Genomic DNA, 19,170 nt, shown 5'->3' with positions numbered 1-19,170 from the left:
CAGAGAATTGTAATTACTATTATCTCTTTATCATAGTATATAAGAAAAGATTTCATTTTCTTCTTCTTCTTCTTCTTCTTCTTCTTCTTCCGTGCCTGGTTGGTTCTGATGTTGCATTTCGATTACGGTCTGCTAAGAATTGTTTCTACTATATGTAGAATTTCTGTTAAATATATATGTCAGTATTTAATGCAGTATGTGTTTTTGTTAATAGCATGAAAGTACCTTCCCTGCCCCCTTTATTTAATTAATTATGTAACAATTAAATGTTGCCCTGGCCATTTGTAACTGCATTGTTGAAGCAACGCCATTGCTGTTAAAATTGATAACAATTTCTTCATAGCTATTTAATTCTGAAAATATTGACAGGATTTAGTCTCAGTAAATATAAAACGGTGTCTCATAATACTTTCCATTTCATTTTAAGCCAGAGGTACAGTTTTATTGGAAGGAATTATTTTAATTGCGTACGCTGCCATTGCAGGTAGGTAGTTATACTGGAGCATCAAGCCTCAAAGAGAAAAATAATTGTTTGAATGTCATATTAAATTTGCTTATCACGTAACATTAAAGGAAGATAATTTTTTTACCCATCGCGAGTAAGACGGATGTCTTCACATTGAAATATGCATGATATTTCTGGCCGTAGCACACTGAGAAAATTTAGCTGTGGGTTTTAATGAACGAAAGAGAGATTTTCCTTAATCAAACATTTTCATTCCGAATTAACAGAACATTTTTTCTCTCTTTTCAGAAAAAGTAAGTTATGCGATAACTGGCGCCCAATGCGTGGCGCCAGCTATCGCGTAACCTTTTTTCAAAAGAGAATGAAATAAATTATTCTGATAATTGGAAATGAAAATGTTTTGTTAAAAATTCTCTTTTATGTTGGTTAAAAGCCACGGTTAATTGTTTCTTAGGGTGCTATCACCAGAAATATCATACATATTCCAATGTGAAGACATCCGTTTTACTCATGATGGATTTTAAAAAATCTCTTTTATGTTATGCGATAAACTAGTTAAATAAATTGCTTAATTTTTTTTTTTTTTTTTTTTTTTTTTTTGTGAGGCTTGATGCTCCAGTATAGCTGCCTATGTGCAATGGCAGCATATACAGTAATAAAAGTTATTATTCATAAAACTGTACCTCTGGCCTAAAAAATGAAATGGAAAATATTACAAGACACCATTCTGCATTTATTAAGATTATTATCTTTAATACTTCTTGCAAGAAATGACTTAGCGCTTTAATCATTTTGTTATTAATGGTGTCACTACAACAATTAACTTACACAAAATGGCCAGGGCAACATTTAATTATTACGTAAATGGATCGTGGGTCAGAGAAGATACTTTTTGCTACCAACAAAAAACACATTCTACCATAAATAAATGCATATATATTTGACAAAACTGATAATAACACTACAGATAATTATATTAATTATTTACAGACCATGATCTCCATGTGACTGTCAGATAGGACATTAGAACCAACAAGACCAGGAACACAATGAAACATAATGTCCTTTTCTTATATACTACAATACAGATGTAGTAACTATTGCACACCTAAGGGTGCTCAGAGCACTTCCATTGTTGATGAATATTGATAAGTTAATTTACATTACTTATTTTCTGGAGACTATGCTGTAACTGGAAAGTCAAGAAAGAATCGAGCAAAAGAGAAACAGCTTGTAATAGGAGAAAGCAGAACCAAGAGAGCAAAGAAAGTGTAACACACATCTCATCACTTTTCACAAGAACAAAATAGGTACTCCCAGGAGCTGTTACATGAGAAGAGAGAAGCCTACAGGGAATGTGTGAGCAGAAGGCAGTTATCGGAGGAAAGTATGACAGACATAATGGTTACTGAGGTCCACATAGTATTGAGAACTATCAAAAATAAGTTTCTTTTCCTGGAGGTATTTGGATTGTGTTAGCCAAATACAGCAGCATTCCAATAAAAGAAATCCTAATTGGAATTTTTAATGACTGCATGAAAGAAAAATGTGAAATACTTGTATTAGAAAATGCGACAGGAAAATCCATAATGATTATAGGAGAATAGGTGTTGTTAACATTTTCAGGCAGTATAGCCACATTTTTAATACAAAGACTGAATGCTAATGAGAACATACAGGAAAAAATGCAATTGCAGAGTTGGCAGTTTTGCACCGGTAACACATTTCATTCAAGAAGCTTGATAAAAGAGAGCACATACGGAATATGAAAATCCATCTTGAGGAACAGTTATGACACCACACCAAGGACCGAAATGACTGAAGTAAGATCAGTCTGGAATCACACTTTCACTGTCTCTGGCTGTCAGAGAGAGAGAGAGAGAGAGAGAGAGAGAGAGAGAGAGAGAGAGAGAGAGTGTGTGTGTGTGTGTGTGTGTGTGTGTGTGTGTGTGTGTGTGAAGGGGGGACAGGGGTTGTCTAAGTCGGAAGAAGCCCTTTGAGCCGAAAGTTTACTCGTTCGGAGTCTTCTTGTTGCACCTATCTGCGACTTATATCTCCAGTACATGATGAGTAGAAATCTATCCTTTTCATTACACTTTCATTATTCCATACTTGATTTTGTTGTATAAAAAGATCACTTCTTAAAAGACATCACTATCAACTTCAAAAATGTGTAAACGTAAGTGATGTTACAAGAGTTCCTTTTGAAAATGAGAATGTTCTGTGGAGTCCAACTGAAGTGGAAATACATACTGTGATGAGCCAAAATATTAAGACCACTGCCTATAGTGAGACTGAATTCTGTCTTGAGGCATTGCAAGCACTTGATGCAGTAAGGGATGTATATAAGCTACATAGATACTAATGGGGTATCAGCTTAGTGACAATACAGGTGTAATGGGGAATCCACTGATATAAGTGACTTTGAAGGGCAGATTGATATGACCCAATGCCTAGAAGACAGCAAAGCTGTTCAGGTGTTCCCATGCTACTCTTGTGATCACCCGCAAAAACTAGCTGAAGTACAGTGAAACCATGAACATGTGACAAGATGTCCCACGTCCACACCTCATCACTGAACACAGAAGTTGGAGGCTTGCCCACTCTGTACAGCTAAAAAGGCAGCAATCAGTGGCAGATCCAATGACAAGTACAATACCGGCACAGGCACAAGTTTTTCTAAGTGTGCCATTCAGCACACATTGTTGAACATAGGACTCTGAAGCAGATAACAGCTGTGTGTTACCAAGGTGACCCAACAACATAGTCAGTTATGATTGCAATGGACACAGGGTCATTGATATTGGACTGTGGATAAATGGAAATGTGTTTCCTGTTTGGATGAATCATATTCCTTATAACTCCAAGTGATTAGTTGGGTCCAAATATGTTATCATCCAAATGGAACTGCAACTCAAAACGTGAATCATGCAACAGTTGCAGGCTGAATGGGATGGTATTATGCTATTTGGGGAGGCAGGGGAGTACTCACTTGCACTTCCATGGGACCTGTGATGATAATGAGGGCTTGCCATCCCTGATGGAAGATGTTATTTCTAGCCTGATAACCGTTCATGTCATTATGCCAAAATCATGCTACAGTGATTCGAGGAGCATTACAGTGAACCCATGTTCATGTCTTAAGCATCAAATTTGCCTGATCTGGTTGGTTGGCTGGAGAAGGGACCAAACTACGCGGTCATCAGTCCCTCCGACCTGAGATTAACTAAAACCAATAAAATCTCACATTAAAAGAGGGAATTACAACATCCATAAAACGATAAACTATTGACAGGGAAGGAAGGAAAAGGACAGAAGATGAGGTGAGGGAAAGAAAGTGACTAATGACAGGGGCAGGAAGGAAGAAACACAGGAGACAAGAGAGATGCTCAGGACATAACAGACCCCATGAGGAAAGGAGTGGGAAGGTATAGGGCCGGGGTGAACCTCCAAGCCCAGTTGAAGCTAATCCAGTCGGGGTGAAGGGGGAGCATGAAAGCCTGCCATCCCCTCCACTCACCAATAAAGTGGAAGGCCCCTTCCTTGAATAAAACAATTACCCCTTCCCCCACCCCCACCCCCACCCCCACCCCCCGCCCCCCGCCCCCATCACAAATAAAACGTAAAACGAGATCCGCCGCTGAGGCATCGTCAACCAACACCAGGGGTAGCGATTCTGGAAAGCTAAAAGTATGATGTAGGGTGGCTAAATTGGGGCAGTACAATAAGAGCCACAGTCAACATCGACCCACAATGAGGGGGGTCCTCACAAAGGAGGAGATAACTGTGAATCAAAGAAGTATGGCCGATGCGGAGTCGGCAGAGGACGACAAAGGCCTTACGAGATGCCCGTAAGGAGGACCGCCATGGAGTTGTAGAACCCTTAACTGCCCTGAGCTTGTTCAGCGAAAAAAGAGCGATGCATTCTGCATCCCAAAGGCCCAAAACCTGATAATGTAATGCCGGGCGAAGGTCTATTTCTGGAATTCCAATACGGAGAGATGGCCTGGTAGTAGCTAATTTAGCCAGGCGATCGGCAAGTTCACTGCCAGGAATCCCAACATGGCCTGGGGTCCAAATGAAAACCACCAAGCATCCACGTTGAGTGAGGAGAGAAAGGGAGTCCTGGATAGTGATGACCAACGGGTAGCGAGGGAAGCACTGGCCGATTGCATGCAAACCGCTCAATGAGTCACTACAGATAGTGAAGGACAGTCTGAGCAGGAGCAGATATGGTCCAGTGCACGCAAGATGGCTACCAATTCTGCAGTAAAAACACTACAGCCATCTGGCAAGGAGCAAAGTTCCGTGCATCGCGCATAGGCGCACGCAAAACCAGTGCGGCCGGCGACCATGGAGCCATCAGTATAGATCACTTCTGAACCCTGAAAAGGATTGAGGAGACAGGAGAACTGGTGGCAAAGAACCATCGGAGGGACAGAATCCTTCGAGTCGATTGAGAGATCAAGACAGAGTTGCGGCCAAGAGGCGCACCATGGAGGGGTATGTGCATGAGCAGAGAAGAGAGGAGGTGGTAAAGGCAAGTGACGGAGCTCAGAAAAGAGCGACTGAATGTGGAAAGCCATGGTAAGCCCACATAGTGGCTGCCACAGTGTCAGGGTGTACTCCATGTCTGGATAAACGAGACCATAATTAGGTGCTTTGGGGTGCAGCGAATGCTGAGTGCATAAGATATCAGCTGTTGCTGGCGCAAAACTCGCAGTGGCAGAATCCCCGCCTCTGCGAGAAGGCTAATTACAGGGCTAGTCCAGAAGGCACCAGTTGCAAGTTGGACCTCAAAGTGGTGGATGGGGTCTAGGATCTGCAGTGTCGAAGGCAACACAGAACCATAGACAGGACTTCCATAGTCTAAACGAGACTGGACTAACGCTTGATACAATCGCAGGAGAACAGAGCGGTCTGCACCCCAGGTGGTATTGCACAGGCACCTAAGAACACTGAGATGGGACCAGCATGTCCTCTTCAGCTGACAAAGGTGAGGGAGCCATGTCAACCGGGCATCGAAGACCAGACCCAAGAAGCGATGGGTGTCCACCACCGCAAGGGGCTGGCCATCGAGGAACAGTTCCGTATGGGGATGGACTGTACGGCAATGGCAGAAATGCATGACACAAGTCTTGGCCGCCGAAAACTGAAAGCCATGGGAGAGAGCCCAGAGTGGGACCAACAGATTGCCCCCTGTAGACGGCATTCTGCAGCGCCCATTACAGAGGAGGCGAGGTAGATACAAGAATCGTCAGCATACAAAGAGGGGGACACTGTTGGCCCAACAGTTGTCACTAGACCGTTAATGGCTATCAGAAAGAGCGCGACACTGAGCACGGAACCCTGTGAAACCCCATTTTCTTGCCGATGGGGAGAGCTGTAGGAGGAGGATTTTTTTTTTTTTAGGGCGCTCAACTACTACGGTTGGTAGCGCCCAGTCACAAACATTAGTGCACTAATAGTGTAGAAAAAAAACGCAAGGGGCAACACCAGAAAGTACTTACAGAGGTGCAGATAAACAAAATAAAAGAGTTAGATCTCTTTGGACAAGTCCGTCAATGTAATAAAACTAAGGATACGAGCAGCTGCTCGAGTGTCATCAGCTAAAAGCTCCTGTAAGGTAGACAGCAGACACAAGACAACACAAGAGTGAATAAAATGGGGACAGGACAATAAAATATGGCACACCATCAATGGATGACCACAGGGGCACCATAGGGTGGGGTCACTGGACAACAGGTAGAGGTGGCTAAATTGGCAATGCCCAATCTACAACCTGGCCAAAATGACTTCCTCTCACCGGGAATGGCATGGGGAGGTCATCCAAACCATCAGAACCGGTTTGATGACCCTAAGCTTATTTTCATGGAGAGAGGACCAAGCCTCATGCCACAATGATGAAAGCGCCGACAAAGGACCCCACTAACAGCAGTTGATGGGACACAAAGGGAAGCTGTCCGAGTCAGGAGGACAGCAGCCTTGGCCGCAGCATCAGCAGCTTCGTTCCCAGGCACACCAACGTGGCCAGGACTCCACAAAAAAAGGACATGAGCGCCGGTATCAGCTACTGACTGAAGGGACCGTTGAATTCATTGCACGAGAGGGTGGTCTGAATATGGGTCACGGAGACTCTGAATGGCACTCAAAGAATCAGAGCAGATGGCATAGGGACAATGATGATGGCGGCGAATATACTGAACAGCCTGATAGAGAGCAAAAAGCTCAGCTGTAAAGCTTGAACACTGGTCAAGGAGCCGGTATTGAAAGGTATCATCCCCAACGACAAAGGCACATCCGACACCAGCAGTAGTCTTGGAGCCATCTGTGTAAATAAAGACGTTATGAGCGAGCCTCGAACAAAGTTCAACAAACCTCGAGCTGTATATCGAATCCACGGTCCTCTCCTTTGGGAGCGAGCCGAGTTCAAGGTGAACATGAACCCGAGCCTGGAGCCAAGGTGGCGTCGGGCTCTCACCCACTCGAAAAGTCGTAGGGAGGGTAAAAATCAAGTTTCTGAAGCAGGCAATGAAAGCTAACTCCAGGAGGTAACAGGGCAGAGACATACAGCCCGTATTGGCAGTCGAGAGTCGTCAAAGAAGGAGAAATATGGCGGGTGGTCGGGCATTGACATCAGTCGGCAGGTGTACCAACAAAGCTGTAGGAGCAGCCAACCTGGACCCGAAAAGAGCGATAAGAAAGAAAATTACGGATAAAAACAGGCAGAGCGCCACGAAGGCCCAAATTGTGAAGGGTGGTGAGGATCTGGTGGCGCAGGTGGTGTCATAGGCTTTATGCAGATCAAAGAAGACCGCAAGGAGGTGTTGCCGATGGGCAAAAGCCGACTGGATAACAGACTCTAGGTGCACCAAGTTATCCACCGTAGAGTGGCCACAGCAAAAACCACTTTGAATCAATGACAAAAGGTCACACGATTCAAGGATTCAAAACAGCTGCCGACTCACGATGCGTTCCAGGAGCTTGCAGAGGGTGTTAGTAAGGCTAATTGGATGGTAGCTATCCAACTCAAGAGGCGGCTTCCCTGGCTTCAACGCCCGAACAACAATACTTTCCTGCCACTTGGAATGGAAGTAATTGAAGCAAAAGTAGAGGTCACAGACACAGGATGGAGCCGGTCATATTTTTGATGAGCCTCAGTGTAGGTGAGCCAATCTAAGGTTTTGTACTCTTGAATCCTTCTTTCTTTCACAAACACCGGGCATGTAGGCGAGCATGGAGAATGCTGTCCAATACAATTTACACACATTGGCGGGGGAGCACAGTCACTCCCCTCATGGAGGAGGCACCCACAGTCGCCACAGAGGGGTTCAGTAGTGCAGCGGGAAGACATATGTCCAAACCTTAAGCATTTAAAACATCTCATCGGTGGTGGAACATAAGGTTTGACATCACACCGATACACCATTACCTTGACCTTCTCTGGGAGGACATCCCCCTCGAAGGTCAGGATAAAGGCGCCCATAGCGATGCGACTGTTTGGAGGGCCTCGCTGCTCGAGGTTAGCAAGGAGCTCCTCATCAGTTTTCAGAAGAAGATCTCAGCGGAAAATAATGCCCTGTACTGAGTTCAAAGATGGATGGGGCGTGACGGAGACTGGGATGTCACCGAGATGGTCACAAGCATGCAGGGCATCAGACTGGGCAGCAGAGGATGTCTTGATGAGCAAAGCACCGGACCGCATTTTACTCATTGATTCAACTTCACCATACTTTTCTTCAATCATCTCCACGAGAAACAAAGGTGTGGTCGCTACAAAGTCCCAATTTTTTCACAGTCCAATTTTTACACAGTCCGATTGAGCCACTGGCACGAATGAGATTATGATGGAATGATGAGGACAACACAAACACCCAGTCAAGGGGCAGAGAAAATCCCCAGCCTGGCCGGGAATCGAACCCGGGACCCTGTGATCTAGAGGCAGCAACTCTAGCCAACAGTGGTAAGTGCATGCAGAGAGGCTAAATCATGTCGACGGGAGAAGTTAATATACAGCAAAACAAAATCAACTGGCAAAAGCTGGGTGACATGAAATGAGTAACATTATAAAAAGCCAAAACAAAATCTGCAGAGGAAGATTAGAAAAAGTCTTAACAGCAAAATTGTGGGTGTTTTTCAGTCTCAACTGGTCTATGTAACCACAAGTTTCTGAATGTGCATCTAGATACTGCAATATACTTAACATTTTTAAATGCTCTCCATTTTGAACTGATTTAATTATTCACAGGCAAATAACATTGATACTTTATTACAATGCTGCACATTTACAGCCATGGGTCAGCATAAAATCATCTCATGACTAGTAAGATACATGGAAAGCAAGGTTTTGGAGAACTTGTGTTCCTCTCACACTGGCTGTTCTGTAATATTCTTCTTGCCTTTGACAAAACCCTCCAACAAACCATTTCTACATAACAACATTTCACAGTCTGCACCTTTGCTCCACCCTCTGTACCTGTACCCTTCCCACTCTTTAGAATAGAGTTTTTTGTAGTCTCACTTCACTGTAACTGGAACTACCATTTATTGTTAGATTCCCATATTCTTCTCCAATAACACCCTAATGAAATCTTCCCCTCATTTAGCAGTCCAGCCAGTCAATAGCTGGTTGAGAACTATTTTATTCATTGTTCCTTCTATAAACAACATTTCTTTTTTCTTCTTGTTTTGAATGGGCCTACTCTGGACCACACTTGTTCAACTGTTGGGCTTTGATCTTTGCCCAGTACAGTCGCATCCTCTGCCAATTTAACTCCTCCTTTCTTCTGTCCATGGGGTACTTTTCCTTCGGGGATTTTCCTGAAATCCTTGGACTTCCTTCAGGGTATGTCTCACAGATTGTCTGTTCTGGAGATCAGTTGTTCCCAGTTATTTAATGTTCTTTTCAGTTTCTGTCAGCCCAGTGGTGTGAGCCATCTTGTTCTGCCAGAAGGTGAACAGACGGTTGATCTATCTGTTTGGAGGCAATCTTGCAGCATGGTTATAGAAAGCCATCCTTCTTTTCCTTGCACAGTCAGAGAGCCTCTTGATATGTTTGTAGAGCTCCGAGCTATGTCGCCTTCAGAATTCCCCATCTTCTTCTACCGGGCCTAGCATCTTCCTGAGGATTCTCTTCTCTCTGACTTCCAATTCCTCCATCAGACCTTTCTGGTTCAAGGAAAGACAGTCCATGGCATACATGGATTCTGGTCGTATGACTGATGTGTAGTGCTTAAGTTTCAAGTTGCATGACAGGCATTTTTGTTGTAGGTGTTCATAGTCAGTCAATAGGCTAGTTTCAACTTGCTGACTCTCACGGACAATAACATTTTTTCTGATAAGTTGGGTTCAATCCATTTGCCGAGATACTTAAACTTCTCAGTCCTTTTGATGTTTGCCTGGTCTAGTAACATGTCTCTGTTAGCTTCTTTGATGTCGGTGAAGAACTCTGTTTTCTCCAGCGATGCTTGAAGACCCACTTTGGCTGCCTGTTTTCTGAGGCAGTTTACCTGCATTGTTGCCATTTCAAGAGAATCAGTAATCAGCGCCATGTCATCTACAAAAGCCAGGCAATCTACAATCAGTCCTTCATTCTTACGGCCCAGGTAGACAACACTCTGAACACCCAAATTGGTCAGTTTCTTGCACTATTCTCTCACAACCTTTCCAAGGACATAGTTGAAGAGAAGTGGGGGGAGTCGATCCCCTTGTCTCACTCCAGTTTTTATCTCAAAGCTTTCTGAGATCTCACCTCCAAATCTGACCTTGGAATAGGTGTTGGTCTAGGTTTCTAGAATGAGTCTGTGGGTTTTATTGTCTAGTCCTTGTTCCTGGAGTATTTTGTTAAGCGTTTCTCTATCAACAGAGTCATAGGTCTTCCGGAAATCAACAAAGATGATGACCACCTTGCAGTTGCTCGCCTTTGAGTATACCACTACAGTTTCAAGGTTGAAGACTGTTCAGTACAGGATCGGGTCTTCCAGAAGCCTCCCTGATATTCTTGCAGTTGACTATCCAATTGATGTTCGGCCCTTGTTAGTCACACCTTGGAGAGAGTCTTGTATATTACCGGGAAAAGAGAAACGCCACGATAGTTGTTCAGATCAGTAAAATCTCCCTTTTGGTGAAGCAGATGGATCAGAGCCGTGTTCCAATCAGGTGGTAATTTCTCTGTTTCCCAGATGCCCTGGATGATCTCGGTGAGCTTGCCCAAGACATTGCTTCCAGAGTTCAGCAATGATAGAGTCCTCTCCAACTGCATCATTATTCTTTAGAAGCTGAATGATTTGTCCAACTACTTCCAATGAAGGAGGCAGTGAGTCCGGGTTTGTTTGTAGTCCAAGTCTTTGCTGGGTGGATTACAGCTGAATAGGTTTTTAAAGTACTGAGCTATGAGGTGGCAGTTGTCCTTGTCGTTGAAAGCCAGTTTGCTCTACAAGTCTCTGAAGTGGAGGCTTGGCAGATTGTATTTTCTGAGTGCCTGATGGCAGCTTCTGTAGAAGTTTCTGGAGTTATTCTTAGTGAAACTCTCTTCAATTTGGGTTACTTGGCTTTGTGTGGAAGTCATTTTGGTTCCTCGAATTATCTTAGCAGTAAGCCTCCTTTGTTCCAGAAAGTTCTCCCAATTTTTCTTGATTTTCTTACAGTTCCACTTCCCACAGAGTGTCTATTTTGGGCTACTGCATTGTCACAGTCTTCATTCTACCATGGATGCTTCCTTCTCGTGACGGGGGCAAGTTCATTGGCCATCTTCAGGAGTGTCTCCTTCAGTTGGTCCCAGCTGCTGAAATCTGTACTGTTCAGTCTCTGGCTCATTTCTTGTCTGTTCTTAAGTTGCTCTACGTCAAATCTTACCATCTTGGAAGTTCTGTGTACTCTCTTGTTTCTAGGCTGGAGTCTCATTTTGATCTTTGAGACGTGGTGGGCTGAGTCCAGATTGGCACTTCTTGATACCTTCACATTTTGTGTTTCCTTTTGGGATTTTCTTGAAATGGCCACATGATCCATCTTGAACTCACCCAAGTTGGTGTTAGGTGAAATCCAAGTCGTCTTGTGTGTGTGTGTGTGTGTGTACGTCAGAGAGAATATCTTCTAAGTCTTCCCAGAATTTGTCAGTTCTGTCTGGATTGCGTCTGTTGTCCTGGTTATCAACCGGGACAACAGGCATGGCATGTACATTGACTATATTGTAGCCATTGTTAGCACATTTGAGGGGGACGATGTATACACAACTGCTTGGGGAGGTGAAGTCAATCACTGAATACAGCATCTTGTAACTGACTCCAAGTCCTGTACCTAACTGGAGTACATTCTTCATTACCCACTGACCCACTTTTCCTTTGAGGATTCTGTATCCTTGGGAATCGAAGCCATGATAATCCGTGAATCTGGTTCTTTCTTTAATAAAGAGCCTACCATTTCTGTTCATTCTTTGCTATAAACTATCTCATCTGTCCACAGGTAAATTCACATGGTTTCAGTTAAATATTCGTGTACTTTATAGTTTTATTAGTCCTATTTCACAATGTTTTTGTATGAAGTACAATAACACACGAGAGGGATCAGTTGAGAAACAATATGATGTTTTTGATGGTATTACAGAATCATATTCTACATGTTAAGTAATATCAAACACTTGTTACAGTATGTAATCTCAGTCATTTCCTTTAAGTTACTGATATATGCACAAGCACCTGAAAAAGGTTGTAGGATCCATATCAATAAAAATTTAAATTTTACATAGCATTTCTCTGAAAACCATAATTAGTTTCATGTTCTATGGATCATTTGCATGATAAATCATAATGATGTGGAATGAGTCATTTTAAATTCACATCACAGATTATTTTGTAAATACGCCTACATGATGAACATTGACAATGACTTCTTCTTCTTCCGTGTCAAGCTTGTTCCACCATCAAGGTCAATTGTACGACATGATCTCTAGTTATATGAAATTGCTTAAACACTTACTTTCTCAATAGCTTGCATCAGAAAATTTCAGCCCTTTAGAAAGCAATGAAATATGCAATAGATCTTAACTATGTATTTCCCTTCTCAGCAGTGCACAATGAAACAAGTATTTTTCTTCTCATGGTTCATACCTTGTTGAAGTCAACTGTGTAAGAATACCCTGGTCTGGTAAGCAACCGCACTTCATCAGGACGTCTCAGTGACACAACGTAAAGGTGCTTCTCAAGAGGTGACTCACGCAAACCAAGGAAGTATACTAGTTGCCTATCTGGATCAACCCAAATGGAGCGACCCAGCACTTCCCAGTCACCAGATGTAAGAGCAATTTTTTGGCTGACACGTGCTTGCAGGAATGTATCTGAAACATACAAGAACCAACATCATCAAACACTCAACAGTTTGGACAACTCTAGAAAATGTCCATCTTGGTAGTTGTATTATTTGGCATAGTAACTTTTAAGACTTGATGCTAAATGAAAATTGGCCTTAAAAGAAGGTTATAATATTCTGTACAACTGCAACAATGCATTTACAATAAGTTAACAAAGGTGAGCTCGGTGCATGTTGATAATTAGGGATGGAGGCAGTATCAGAACTGACCACTGACATACTATTACTATTTAGTGAACATCTAAATATATCTCATAAATTTACAATATGATCCAATAACAAGCAACTGACAACATCTTTGTTTTTAACAATGCAACATCACCAGTACTAGGAAAAACAAAGAATTCAACTCACTGTAAAGACTACATGCTGAGTTACAATCACAACAAAAAAAGACTGTTACACATTTAGCCTGTGTGTGTGTGTGTGTGTGTGTGTGTGTGTGTGTGTGTGTGTGTGTGTCCTTTTCCGAAGAAGAGTTAGTTTTGTCGAAAGCTAAATGAAAGCTAAATGTGTAACAATCTTTCCATAGTAGTGCCTGTCTGCAGCTCAGTGCATCATCTTCACGGTACATCTGTTTCATATAGTTTGAATAACATGATTAAATTGGTTATCTGTATTTATACAAGGGTGTCCTAGGAGGAATGGTAAATATTCAGGGATATGACATTATCACTAATCTGAAGCAAGAATATTTAGCAAATATGGGATCTAAAATGCATACTTAATGACCTATGAGCCATTATTCAGTAGAAGAGATGCATTTAACATTGCTTAAGATGAAAAAATGCTCACTCTAGAGCCCATGTTTACAAGATCTTATTTGCTTCGAATGATGGTTCCTGTCATATCCCTAATACTGATCATTATTTCTGGAACATCCTGTGCACAGATATAATATACATTTTGCTATTTTTCAAAGAAATTAATTATATTCATAAACTGAATGTGTTAAAAATTTTGCTATCTGATACGATTACAGTTGAAGTCTCTGACATTAAGACAGTTATTTAAAAATTTTCAAACTAATTTCAGAAAAGTTTGTCAAAAAGTGACTCCTTTGTAAATGTTAATTTTTTTTTATTTAAGTGATGTATTATATTTATTCAGCTGGCTTGCTCACATTTGGCAGGAAGTATGTTGTGCATTGTGCTGAGAGTTGTATGAATTCCAGTACTGCTGTGCATGTAAGCTGGAAATAATATGCTTTGAATAGAAACCCACCAATACTTGTATAAAGAATCATGTCATGCATTGTACAGTGGCACACAGATCATATATGAAGACCACACAACGTGACAATTACAGATGCTTGTGTTTTCTATCTGTACAATAAACAATATGCATTACAGTTAAAGAGTTTGGGTAGTCAAAAACCACAAATTTTCACTGTAAAAAAATTGTCTAATTACTTACAAATATCCACATCAAAATAGATTTACATCCTAAGTATGGGAAAATGTAATCATACTGGAAGACTGATTCACCATGCAAATGCTTCTGTATCAAAGGAAAACTCAATCAATGAAACTAATAAATTGTGAGAAAGAATTTCCAGCCAGAACTTACTTTCAGGTGGCAAAATGTGCACTCCTGCTGATAAACATTTACAAAAGTGGAAGTGATGCACTTCATAGGTTTCAGAACAAGTAATTCAATGAGGAGAGATGAAACAATGAGAAACCATATCAGGATGAGGGGGACAGGAACACTATGCAATAAAAATCTGGAGATTTTTTTCTAAATGTCACTATTACGCTGAAAGACCTAAAAGCTAATTGACATCCATAGTAAGTGGAAAAGCATTTTAAGGTTTTAAAGAAAGTCTTGAGGTAGATCTGGTTTACATGGTATCCACAGTACATGAGTTGCTCTCTATCTAGATGATTTTACTATGGTGTTATGGCAGGAGACACAATTCATTCAACCACTGCTCCCAGACACACGATAACCTCATTTCTGATTCCCACTCTCAACTTTTTTGGCCAAGTTCACAGATGTCTCAAGCAGTGTTTCACAAAATAATGGCCAATTTTTAGCATGTGTGAATTCAAGTAACGTCACATTGCAGCTTTCTCAGCTACAACAGCATAAATTAGTGACAACAGTCAAAGTCATCTTTTATTTATCCTTAGTTACCAGTTTTGGTTAGATCACCTGCAGAACGAAAGTGTACAAGATGACATGGCAGCATTAATGAAGTAGCACCTTATACTAAATACCAGACAACAGTGTAAAATAAACAACCCAATGCAGCCAAAACTGCCATCTTATCACTGCATTTTGGTCTTAAGTATTGTTTCACCAAAACAACTTCCTTTTACGGTAGCTTTTGATAACTGACTGTCAAATTCCAATGACGCTATGTCTAATATCAATAACAATTGCAATAATGAACTATTTTTGTGTGTTCCAATATTTTTGATGAATAAAATAATATTGAAATCTTCGCACAAGAAACTCTACAAGTATTACACACAGTCAAAGCCATGGTCTACAGATCAAGCTACTAAAAGCCTCATCTGATGATCCTGTGATGAATTCTCTTGTCCAGTCTGAACAAGCATAGAGAATAAGTACATTGGCTGTTGGTAGCTCCAACATTAGATGGGTAATGGAGCTCCTCATGGAAGTAGCAGGCAAGTCCAGAAAGAAATCCAATGCACATGAATTCAACACACACGTGGGAACCTTGCTGGAAGATCTCATGTATGACGTGGGAAAGTTTGTGCTAGCTGCTATTCAATGCACTGTATGCAACTGGCTTCTAATTGTGTCTCAAGTCAGCATGAATGGATCAAGCTGCATAAATTGTGAGGTCATCCTTCTTTCATTTAGATGGTTGGTTGAATTGGGAAAGACAGCTAGTCTTACACATGGGGATGAGAACCAGACTTAGTATGGGCAGCATCTTATGAAAAACCTTGTGGTGTTTGGTGTTTGGAACAAACTGGGAGGCTTAAACCAGAGCCTCGGTCAATTCTCTGATGATGTGGAGTATGGATTTCTTGAAATCCTCTACTTACTGGATGAGAACTGTAACCTGAGAACTGTAGCCCTCACCTGTGGTGGCCCACTGGTTACTACACCTACCACCCACAGCAGACTTAAATTGGGCCACTATGGCAAGTGTAGTGTGTGACAACATTCAAATAGAGTGCCTGTAAATACCCGAGGTGGCCACTGGGCCACACAGTCACCAACCACTGTCACAAAGTCCACCATGTACCTGCAGTACGACACTAATAACACCTAACGTGGATAATGTCTTTACAATGGCAAGGATGGGCCTCTGGGCCCTCAGTTGTTAAATGTGTTCAAGACACAAATTATTTTAATTTTATTCTTGTTGATGTAATTCCATGACCCAATAAACTGTACCTCTTTACAACCATGTGTTTCCTTGTGTTCCTAGTTTAAACCTATCAGGCTTGCACTACACAAATGAAACAGCTACTGGTATGGCAGAGTTCATATCACACTCATGAAAATTTTCTTACATTAGTGGGTCACCTTCATGGTTTCAAAGACTAATTATATGGCAGAATCAGAGATAAGTGTAGATAAATCATTTTCGTTAGACAGCAGAGTATTCATCCTTGCAGTTTGGGAAGAAAAACTGTAAATGTGTGTTAGTTAACTGCAGGAGTGTTCACCACAAGGTTCCATAACTAATTTCACTTACTAAATGTAATGACCATACTGTACTGAACTGTACTGTGCTGTACTGGAAACAGAAAGATGGCTGTGATCAGAAGTGACTAACAACAATATTTTAAATTCTGACTGGAACATAAATCACAACGAAAGGCTAAATGGCAAATGTGAATTAATTTAATTAAAGCTGTTCCCAGACACTGGGATTTAAGACCGTTTTTTCCCCAAACAGTTTTTCTGTCAAATTATTTCAAGTAATTAGAGAGTCAATTCACAAGGGCAATGTCTCAGAGCTCCTAGTAACTAACAGATCTAAACTTTTTGAATTGTAGAGGAGAAAACCTGTGATCATAAGGCTGTTGCAGATGTTAAAAGGAAAATTGAGAAGTGTAAGAAAATATTTTTTTTCGCAAATATGATAGGGGAAAAAAGTGCACTTTATCTCAGCAGTCAATTTCAAACGTTCATCTTGAGGGATGAAAATGAGGAGCACAAACATCTAAAAATCGAATGCATACATTTTAAACATGTACATTCCAAGCATGATTTAGTAGCAGTGGTATAAAAATGCTTTTTAAATAGAGCTTCATCACAGATTTAAGCAAAGTCAAAGCTTTGTTGACAAAAGTGAGAACTGAATTCAAATGTAAACCTTTTCTATGATCTACATGAAAAATCTGTAGAGGTTTCAGTCTTGCTCAATGTCCATAATGGCACCGAAATGAAAAGTGACAGACATACACCAAAATGCTGAATTTGGCCTTCCACGACTGTTTCCTTGGAGAAATTTTAATACCCTAAATACACTACAGTGGCAGATATTGAGGTGCGTGATCATGGAAATGAGAATCCATTAAAAACAGCGCAAATACATCTGGACTTGATGAGGCACTTGTAAAGTTGTACAGATTGTGTGACAGAAGATGTTCCCCTTTCGGCAGCAGTTTATTGTGAAATGTGGGAGGTATGAAACTGTAAAAGGTGAAGGTCATTCCTGTTTTCAAAAAGGGCCATCAGACAGATGCTGACAGTTATAAACTTTTATTGCTGGCACCAATCAGTTGTAGAACTGTGGAACAAGTCTGATATTCATGTCTTACAAATAAATCTCCTTTATATGAATCAACATGGATCTGAAGAGATCTTAGGAAAGTCAGCTAGCCCCGTTTACCCATAAGATAGAAAGTGTCATAGATAATGCATTCCAGGTTGATACCATATTCTTCGATTTCCCAAACAAATTTGCTACACTCAAGAATGGTGCAGGACCAACACTCATAGAAGAAGCGCTACCATAGAGAAACAGCTAAGTCACAGCTTACAGAATTGTCTCCAGAATGATTTTTCACACTGTAGAGGAGTGTACACTCATTTGAAACTTCCTTACAGATTAAAACTGCATGCGAGACTGGGACTTGAACCCTCAAACTTGTTTGATCAGGCAATGCTTTACTGACTGATATATCCAGGAATGACTCATTATCTATCCCTGCAGTGCTACTCCTGCCAGTGTCTATTTCCAGCCCATCACAATTTTTAATCTGCCAACTGTCCCTGCAAAGTGAGGACTCATTCTGTAGAGTGTATCCTAGGCTGTTGCTAAGCCATTTCTCTCCAATATCCTTTCTTCCAGGAGCATTTGTACTGTGAGATATGTAGAAGAATGCATATTAAGTTTTGAAAGTAGGAGGGAGTTACTGGCACAAGCAGAGCTGTGAGGATGGGTCTTGTGTCATGCCTAGGAAGTTCAGTCAGTAGAGCACTGCCTGCAAAAGGAAAGGGTCTAAGTTAAAGTTCCCATCTGGCACACACCTTTTAATCTACCAGGAAGTTTCAAATGAGTGGACACTACACTGTAGAGTGATAAGTCACATTTATTCAGACCTGGCAAATGTCGCTTGGGGAACTGCTTACAAGCTTTCTTAAGGATATGGCCTGTCATCAGCAGTTTTAATGTAGGCAAACTAAAAAATAAAGGGAGATGTGGATCAAAATTAATGTTTTCTTTTTCTCCAATGTGAGAGCACAGCAACATTCTTCAAATCTCTCTGGAAACATTGCAGCAAGAGATCACTGATCTCTACATTCTTTTCTACTTCATTCGTTCCAAAAACTATGCAAAAATAACTTTTAAATACCTAGCTTTTTTCACTTTAAACCTCAGTCATATATCCGCAACTTGGAACTGGAAATGAAATTAATATTTTAATCAAATGCCTTCTCCTATCAAGTAAAGTATGAATTACAAATTCTGCTTTCAAAGTTGTGGTATGGTTAGTAAATATCTGAAAACTTAACTTCTGATCACAAAGAAAAGAAACTAATACCTTTTTACCATAGCAGTACAGCCTCGAAAGGTAAAAATATCAACCTATATGCAGGAAATAAATATACAAAAGCTAAATACATTTTACAGATATGTATCCTACACATATTACTGGCTGTCAAAGAAATGCCATTCATGTTTCATACGTTTGTGCAGAGAGATGTACCACACCACTCAGCTACAGAGTGAATTTTCATTCTTACTCAAAGTTGAAAAATGTCACGAGAAAAATTGAGGACAAGTAACCTCTCACCTGCAGGTGAATGATGGGCGACACATCAGGACACAAAATAAACCTCTGCCAGCGTGATTTTCTGATATTTTAAATTGTCACCTATCATTCATTTGCAGATTACTG

The 19,170-nt window shown here is 41.1% G+C and overlaps 1 protein-coding gene across 2 annotated transcripts in view; it reads right to left on the bottom strand.

Moving 5' to 3' along the window:
- The window catches only part of LOC124801529 (dipeptidyl peptidase 9), a 216,518-nt gene that overhangs the window by 72,119 nt on the left and 125,229 nt on the right, over nt 1-19,170 (bottom strand). For both annotated transcript variants that reach the window (XM_047263081.1, XM_047263080.1), the window contains one exon: nt 12,571-12,797. In XM_047263081.1, the coding sequence (XP_047119037.1) occupies nt 12,571-12,797 (227 nt within the window). The remainder of the gene's footprint in view (nt 1-12,570; nt 12,798-19,170) is intronic.

This window comes from Schistocerca piceifrons, chromosome 1, assembly GCF_021461385.2.
Source record: "Schistocerca piceifrons isolate TAMUIC-IGC-003096 chromosome 1, iqSchPice1.1, whole genome shotgun sequence".
Taxonomy (NCBI): domain Eukaryota; kingdom Metazoa; phylum Arthropoda; class Insecta; order Orthoptera; family Acrididae; genus Schistocerca; species Schistocerca piceifrons.
This window is presented reverse-complemented; position numbering and strand designations above follow the sequence as displayed.